The 7,929-nt window shown below is 44.5% G+C and overlaps 1 protein-coding gene across 1 annotated transcript in view; it reads left to right on the top strand.

Annotated features, from left to right (window-relative positions):
• Positions 1–7,929, top strand: part of GDPD5 (glycerophosphodiester phosphodiesterase domain containing 5) — an 82,148-nt gene that overhangs the window by 45,046 nt on the left and 29,173 nt on the right. The window contains exons 4-5 of the mRNA XM_006875422.1: positions 1,682–1,775; positions 2,512–2,571. Of these exons, the coding sequence (XP_006875484.1) occupies positions 1,682–1,775; positions 2,512–2,571 (154 nt within the window). The remainder of the gene's footprint in view (positions 1–1,681; positions 1,776–2,511; positions 2,572–7,929) is intronic.

The following is a 7,929-nucleotide window of genomic DNA, read 5'->3' as shown; positions in this document are numbered from 1 at the left end:
CAATCACCTCATATGCATGTGAAAGCTGGACAGTGAATAAGGAAGATCGTAGAAGAATTGATGCTTTTGAGTTATAATGTTGGAGGAGAATATTGAAAGTGTCTTGGGCTGCCAAAAGAACAAACAGATCCATTCTGGAAGAAGTGCAGCCAGAGTGCTCCTTGGAGGCCAAGATGGCCAAACTTCGTCTCTCGTACTTCAGACATATTGTCAGGAGGGACCAGTCGCTGGAGAAGGAGATCATGTTTTGTAAGGTGGAGGGTCAGAGAAAATGAGGAAGACCCCCAGCGAGATGGATTGGCCCAGTGGCAGCATCAGTGGACTCAAGCGTTGCAATAGTAGTGAGGTTGGCCCAGGATCAGGTAGTGTTTCGTTCTGCTGTGCATAAGGTTGCTATGAATCGGTACCTACTTGATGGCACCTAACAACAACAACAACAACATCCTAAGGAAATAATTCAAATTACGGAAAGATATATGTACAAAAATTTTCATCTTAGTGTTAATTTATAATTGTGAATAATTGGAAACTATTAAGTACCATGAATAGGGAATTGACATAAATTATGATTCGTTAATTCAATAGAGTACCATTTGACTGTTAAAAATCACATTTCTGTGGGGATTTTACTGACATCAATGAGTTTTTTATTAAGAAAAGAAGTATTTATTTATTGACCACTTACCCCTACTATGAAAGGGATTCTGTTCTTACCCCCACCTTTTAAATGAGGAAACTAAGACTAAAGAGGAGCCAAGTATTATATTACATCATCAATTCTAAGGCCCCATCTTTTCATATTTACACATTTTAGCCCTGAAAGAAAAATGACTTTCAGCATTGTGGCATCTTAGAAACCCTGAAGCTTGTTGCCTCTGCAAAGACCTTCCGGTAAGAGGCAGGCAGAGATATGAATCTTATGTGAGCATCCCACTCATTCACAGCATGGCTCTGGGTCTACTGCGTATACAAATATGTAAATAAACCCACAGGAAGAAATTTCTGCAAAGTCTTGGAAATGGTTACTTCCGGACAGTAGAACCACTCCTTGTCGGTCAGTTTGCCGTACTGTGGTGCTGCGATGCTGGAAGCTGTCCCACAGGTATTTTAAATACCACTGGGGTCACCCAAGACGGACAGATCTCAGCAGAGCTTCCAGACTAAGACAGACTAGGAAGAAGTAGAGGTAGACCACTTCTGAATGGTTAGCCACTGAAAACCTTATGAACAGCAGTGGAGCATTGTCCGATACAGTGCTGGAAAATGAGCCCCTCAGGCTGGAAGATACTCCCAACATGACAAAACTGCCTCCTCAAAAGTAAAGTTGACCTAATTACATGGGTGGAGCAAAGCTTTTGGGACCTTCATTTGCTGATGGGAGCAACTCAAAATGAGAAGAAACAGCTGCAAACATCCATTAGTAATCGCAACATGGAATGCACAGAACTTTGAGGAATTGTCGATTTCTCTAGGCCTCTTAGATTCTCTGGGTTTCCCACCATGAGCAGGTGTGGTTGATGCTTGGGGCCATGAGAAGCTTCAGGACTTGATCGGCAGCACCTGATCACTGAGCTGGGTCTGTGGCCTGCCTAGCTATGTTAGCGTTCACAACCCTCTTGATCAATGACATCATCCTGGTTCCTGGACCAGGTCTGACCTCTGCCCCTTCTCCTCCTTGCAGGTACCTCTACAACCGCATGGGCTACTGGAGCGATTGGTCTGTGCCCATCCTCGTGACCACAGCTGCTGCCTTCGCTTACATCACAGGCCTGGTGGTACGTGGGGGCTGTCCAGTGGGGCAGGTTGCCCTGCTCCCAGATGGGAGGTTGGCTTTCCCCAGGGCCCCTTGTGCTGTGGTAGCTCTGAGGTTTCGGTCTTCCGATGTGGGAGGCCTTCTTGCTTTGTCAAGCTTCCTTGGCTGTCCTTTCTAGGCATGTTCTCTTGCCTGGTGAGAGCCATCCCAGCTATTGGGGCCCACTGCAGCTGTCCCTCTTCTGGGAAGCTCTGAGTTGGGTGCCTGCTCCCAATACTCTGCCCATTCAGACCCAAATCAGTCCCCCTGATGGACTGGGGCTCCTCGGGATGAGGCTCAAGTCTGTTCCAGAATGCTGGAACTCACGAAGCATTTGGTGGATTAAGTTGGAGCATGCAAGTGCAGCAGGCCCTGTGGTTCCCTTGAAAAGAAATCCCAGAGAAAGGGAACCCAGGAACCTGAAAGACACTGGGAGAAAGCTAGGCTGAGCAGGGCAAGGCTGGGAATTCCCATCACCTGTTATTGTTGTTGATAAGTGCTGTCACACGTAGGTTCCAACTCATAGCTACCCTGAATAGCGACCTTGTGACTAGCATTCCAGTGCTTGTCCTATACTACCACCCCATCGTCTGTGGGGAGGGCTTACTGACTCTGGGCTCAGAGTCAGGCAGTGGGGCATGGGCGTCTGGGGATCCTGGTTAGCGGTGGGTGCCCTCTGGTCCCACGTGGAATCTGTCTCCCTTGGGTTCCCTCCTCAGATCCTGGCACTATGTCACATCACCGTGGGCCAGCAGATGAACCTGCACTGGCTTCACAAGGTAAGGGCTACCTCCACCTGGGTTGGGAGGGGACAAGGGAGGCTGCAGTGGCCGAGGAAGAGCCTGAACACACCACCCCTCCCCTGGATCATAATTACAGTTGGTCTCATTGCTAACCCTGAGCAGTCACTATAAGCCAAGCACTGAGCTCACATGTGGGTCTTTACTGACTCATTTCACCCTCTTGGCAACCTTCTGATACAGGTACCGTCATTATCCCATTTTGCAGCTGGGAAAACAGAGGTACAAAGAGCTTAAGTCACTTGTCCAAGGTCTTCCATTTGCTAAGTGGAGGGTCCTGAATTAAATCCCTGTAACTGAGCTATCAGACAGGCCCTCTGGCTGGCTGTCCCTGACTTCTACTCCCTTCTTCAGTTCTTTCTAAAACCCTGATCCCTCCCTACCTAAAGCCCATTCATGCCTCCCATTGCTCCCTGAGTGATCCAGACCTTGCATGACCTGGGCTTGTGGGACAATTGCCCTCAGCTTCTGCTACAGGAAACACTTCTGACCATAGCCTTTCTTCCTCTTCTTTGCTTTCAGCAGATTGCTTGCCCTCCCTTTCTCTCCCTCCCCCCAGAATCCCTACAGACTGCCCTGCCACATTCCTGAGCATCTGCACTGAGGTTTTCATCTATGGACCCTGCCCCTCCCTCAGTCCACCCTTCCTAGTCTGGGAGTTCCTTGGATGCCAGAAGCAGCTCTACCCACCTCTGTGTCCCCAGTCCCCAGGACTAGGAGAGGTGGGCTTCGTATATTATGGAGTCCCATTCTCACTCCCCCTACAGTGTGTGTGGTGTGGGATGCCTGTTCTGGTGCCTTCTCCTTTGAGGCCCCAGTGGGCACAGGGCCCATGAGCAGTTACGGAAGAGCTAGCTGGGTCAGCGCTCCTCTCCCAGAGCGTGGCTCAGCCCTGCATGCTGTTTAGGAAATGATCCTGTCAGATGGATCCAGGTGGGTAAGGCCAACTTCCCAGTGGAACAGGACCAGGAAGAGGGAAGTTGTGTGAGCTCAGGTTGGCCTTTGTGGAGGGTGAGGTGCCTGTGGGCATCCACAAGCTTGTCCAAGCTCAGCTGGAGCTCAAAGACAGACCTGGAGCCAGTCAGGGGTCATCAGCACACCAATGGTGACTGGCATCTTAAAGATGCAAAGAGCAACATGAAACCCCTGGTCCTCAGCGCTTTCCTCTTGCCTGTCACACTATCCTGAGGCCTCCCTTGAAATTCCACAGTCCCATCTGGAAAGCACTTTCCCGCTGGCTGCAAAGCAGACACATGCAAGAACTATACAGCTGGCACCCCAGGTTGGGCTGGAAACGCTGTGAGCACCTCCTCTGGGCTGTGCCCAGTTCTTAGCGGGTCAGCTCCCATCTGCTTGATCCCAGTGGAGAGCTGGGGGAGCTGGGCAGATCAATGCTAGGTCTTCTTCTGGGGGCGGGCAGATTGGAGCCCTTCATCACTGCTGGTACCAGCTTCTCAAGCACCAGGCTGCCTTCCTCTCAGCTCTGGTCCTCTTGTGAGAGCCCAGCATGTGAAGCCTTAGCTAGACCTGCTGCCCCTGGAGGGAGGGGGGCCCTGTGCTCAGAGTCCTCAAGCCAAGGCTGAATAACATCCCATTGTATGACTCCAGCTCATCTTGTTGATCCATTCATCTGTTGATAGATGCCTGGTTGTCTCTACCTTTTGGCTATTGTGAACAGGGCTGCAATAAACACTAGGATCCTTGTCTCTGTCAAAGTCCCTGTTTTCATATGATAATTCTATGTGTAATTTTCTCCCCAACCTCCTACCTGTTTTCCACAGTGGCTGTATCCATTTACGTTCTCACCAGCACTGCTGGAGGGTCACAGCTCTCCACAGTCTCCCTTAGGTCTTTGATACTAGCCAGCTTCATGAATTTTTGACCTTGCAACACATTGACATGACCCAAAATGCAGAAAGCAGAAGACACTACACAGTGAGAGTCTTGGCCTCAAGTCCCTTTTTACAGAGACATCTTTTGTGCCTTTCAGAGCACATATGCAAAGATATGCATCTATAAAACAACCCCAAAAACCCATTGCTATTGAGTAAGTTCTAACTCCTAGCTACTTTATAGGACAGAGGAGAATTGCTCCATAAGGTTTTCCAAAGATGTAAGTTTTTATGGAAATAGACGGCCACATTTTTCTCCTGCAGAGCTGCTGGTGGGTTCAAACCACCAGCAGCCTTTTGGTTTGCAGTGGAATGCTTAACCAGCGTGTATTTCCTGTCCTCCTTTTTCTTTACCCACAAGTGGTAACTTACTATCCATTCTATTCTGCACCTTAACAAGATTCTGTGAGCTCCTTTAGTTCCAGTACCTGAAGAGCTTCCCCATTCACACAGGTGTCTGGGGGTTCCTTACAGATTCACTCTGTTGATGGGCCTAGTGGACATCCCAGTGGTCAGTTCTCTGCTGGTACAATGGGGCAGTGACCAGGAAATGGAATTGCTGTGGATATGTATAATTCTGATAGTTGTTTATTTTTTTAAGAATTCATTCCTTTTTATTGTTGAATAAAATACGTATAGGGCATAGCATTTGTCAATGTAACATTGTCCGTGTGGACAATTAATGATACCAGTTACATTAATCATAATACACAGCCATCATCAATATCCACTGCCAAATTTTCCATCACCTTAAACTGAAATGCAACGCTTCCTCAACAATAACTTCCTTTTCCCCCTTCCTTCTAGCCCCTAGTAAAATTTGGTTTCTATACATTTGCCTATTATAGATACTTTCTATGAATGAGATCATAAAATATTATTTCTTTCCTTTTTGTGACTGACTGACTTCATCAATAATTAATTCTTTCTTGTTGCTGATAGGGAAATACCATATTTTATGTATCCACTCATTATTGAATTAATATTTGGATTGTTTCCAGTGTTTATATATTATAAAAACAGCTGCTTTGGACACTCATGAACAAATCTATGTATGGAATGTGCTGTTATTAATTTGGGGTAAATACCAGCTGCTCGGAAACCCTATATAGGATCACTATGGGTCGGAAACGACTCGACAGTACTTCACAACAACAACCTAGGAACTACTGGATCATATAGTAGCTGTATGTTGTTCCCAAACTACCTCCTTAGAAGTGCCACCAGTTCCTGCCTTCTCAGCCATGTATGGAATCCTGGTATAATGCTGTAGGATAAGCACTGGACTGCCAGCCAGAAGGTCGGCAGTGCAAACCTCCCAGCCACGTCTTGGGAATGCTATACTGACTCAATGGTACTTTGCAACAACAAAAACAGCCATATGTGGTTGTACCTATGAAAACAGCTTTTCAGACTTTCTGGCTATCGCCAGATTGATGGTATATCAATGCCGTTTTAGCTTGTATTTCCATTATGAGTTAAGAGTCAGCATTTTTCACATGTCTGAAGCATTTGTATTTCCTTTTCTGTGAACTGCCTCTGGATCTTTGATCCTTTTTGCCATGGGATCTGTTTCATGTTCATTAATTTGCATGCTGTCTTTATAAATTTGGGCAATTAGCCTTTTGTCTGATGCACTGCAGATGATTCTTCCTAGTTTGTGAATTGTTTTATTTATTTATCTTTGAACTCTTTATTGTGAATGGGGTGAAGGTTGACAGAGCAGATCAGTTTTCCATTCAACTAATTATACACATTTTGTTTCATGTCATTGATTGCGATCCCTACAATGTAAACTTCACTTATTCCACTTTCTCCCTGTGTTTCTTGTTTCCATTCCTCCATCTTTCCTACCCCTTCTGGACTTTGTCCTGGGGTAAATGGTGCCCTTTTGATCTCAAATGGTTGATTATTCAAAGGTATGTGTTCCTCACTAGTGTCATGGTTCTCCTTATAGACCTGTCCATTGTTTGACTCGACTATTTGTCTGTCTGTTTGTTGTACTGGGGTCACTTGCCTGTTGCTGTGATTCTGGAAGCTATGCCACCAGTATTTTAAATACCAGCAGTATTTTAAATACCATGGTGGACAGGTTTCAGTTGGGCTTCCAAACTAAGACACACTAAGAAGAAGCAGAGACAGACTATTTCTGAATGTTTAGCCACTGAAAATCTTCTGAATAACAGTGGGACATAGTCAGATACAGTGCCAGCAGATAAAAACATTATGAATAACATCAGAATGGAGTCCTGGTGTGGTGCTGTGGGTTAATGCACCAGACTGCAAAGCCGTTTGAACTGCAAGGTCGGTGGTTCAAGCTCACCAGTCACTCCTTGGAAACACTATACAGGGTCACTATGGGTCAGAGCTGACTTGATGGCACTTAACAACAACAACAAGAGTCAGGTATAGTGCCAGAAGATGAGACCTTCAGGTTAGAAGGCACTCTACAATATGACTAAGGAAGAACTTCCTCCTCAAAACAGAGTTGACCGTGAATGAAGTAAAGCTTTTGGGATCTTCATTTGCTGATGGGGTATAGCTCGAAATGAGGAGAAATAGCTGCAAACATCCATTAATAATCAGAATGTGGAATAAAGTGTGTATCCAGGTAAATTGGGAGTTGTAAAAATGAAATGGAGGAACCATGGCAATGAAATGATATACGATGGAATGAATGTAAAACTAAAGTTCTCTCATGTAAACTATCATATAATTCACAAAAAAAAACATTAAAAAAAAAAAAAATCTCCTTGGAAACTACTGTTTGACAGGATGAGATCGAGAACACATTTGCCTAAGATTAGATATGAGAACATAGTTTTCCTCTGACTTTTATTTCAAGTATTTCTAATAGAAAATCAGAAAATTAACCAGTAATGTTCTAGCTGCTATGCAATAACTAAAGATACTTTTAAAGCATGTACATAGGGCTGTGGTTTTGTACATTAACATTAGCATATAGCTTTCTAATTAGTTTTCCATCCATAAATGCTAATAGGCTCCAAGAAGTAGATTTGTTTAATTTCTTCTAGGTTTTTGTTTATATTCTTTAGTTAGCTACATTAATAGGGTATCTATCCTATTTAATACAAGCAGATTTTATTGTTGAAATATAATCCTTTTATGTGACTCCTATTGGAAATGTTACATTGGATAACCAGAAATAAACTTCAGATATCCTGCTTAAAAAAAAAAAAAAAATGAAATGGAACACATAGGATTAATATCCTAGGCACTAGTGAACGGAAATGTACTGGTATTGGCCATCTTGAATCAGGAAATCATAGTTTACTATGCTGGAAATAACAAATTGAGGAGGAATAGCATCATCTCATTCATCATCAAAAAGAACATTTCAAGATCTATCTTGAAGTACATTGTTGTCTGTGATAGGGTAATATTCATACCTATAAAGAAGACCAGTTAATACTACTGTTATTAT

The sequence above is a fragment of the Chrysochloris asiatica genome, unplaced genomic scaffold, assembly GCF_000296735.1.
Source record: "Chrysochloris asiatica unplaced genomic scaffold, ChrAsi1.0 scaffold00326, whole genome shotgun sequence".
NCBI classification, from domain to species: Eukaryota; Metazoa; Chordata; class Mammalia; order Afrosoricida; family Chrysochloridae; genus Chrysochloris; species Chrysochloris asiatica.
This window is presented reverse-complemented; position numbering and strand designations above follow the sequence as displayed.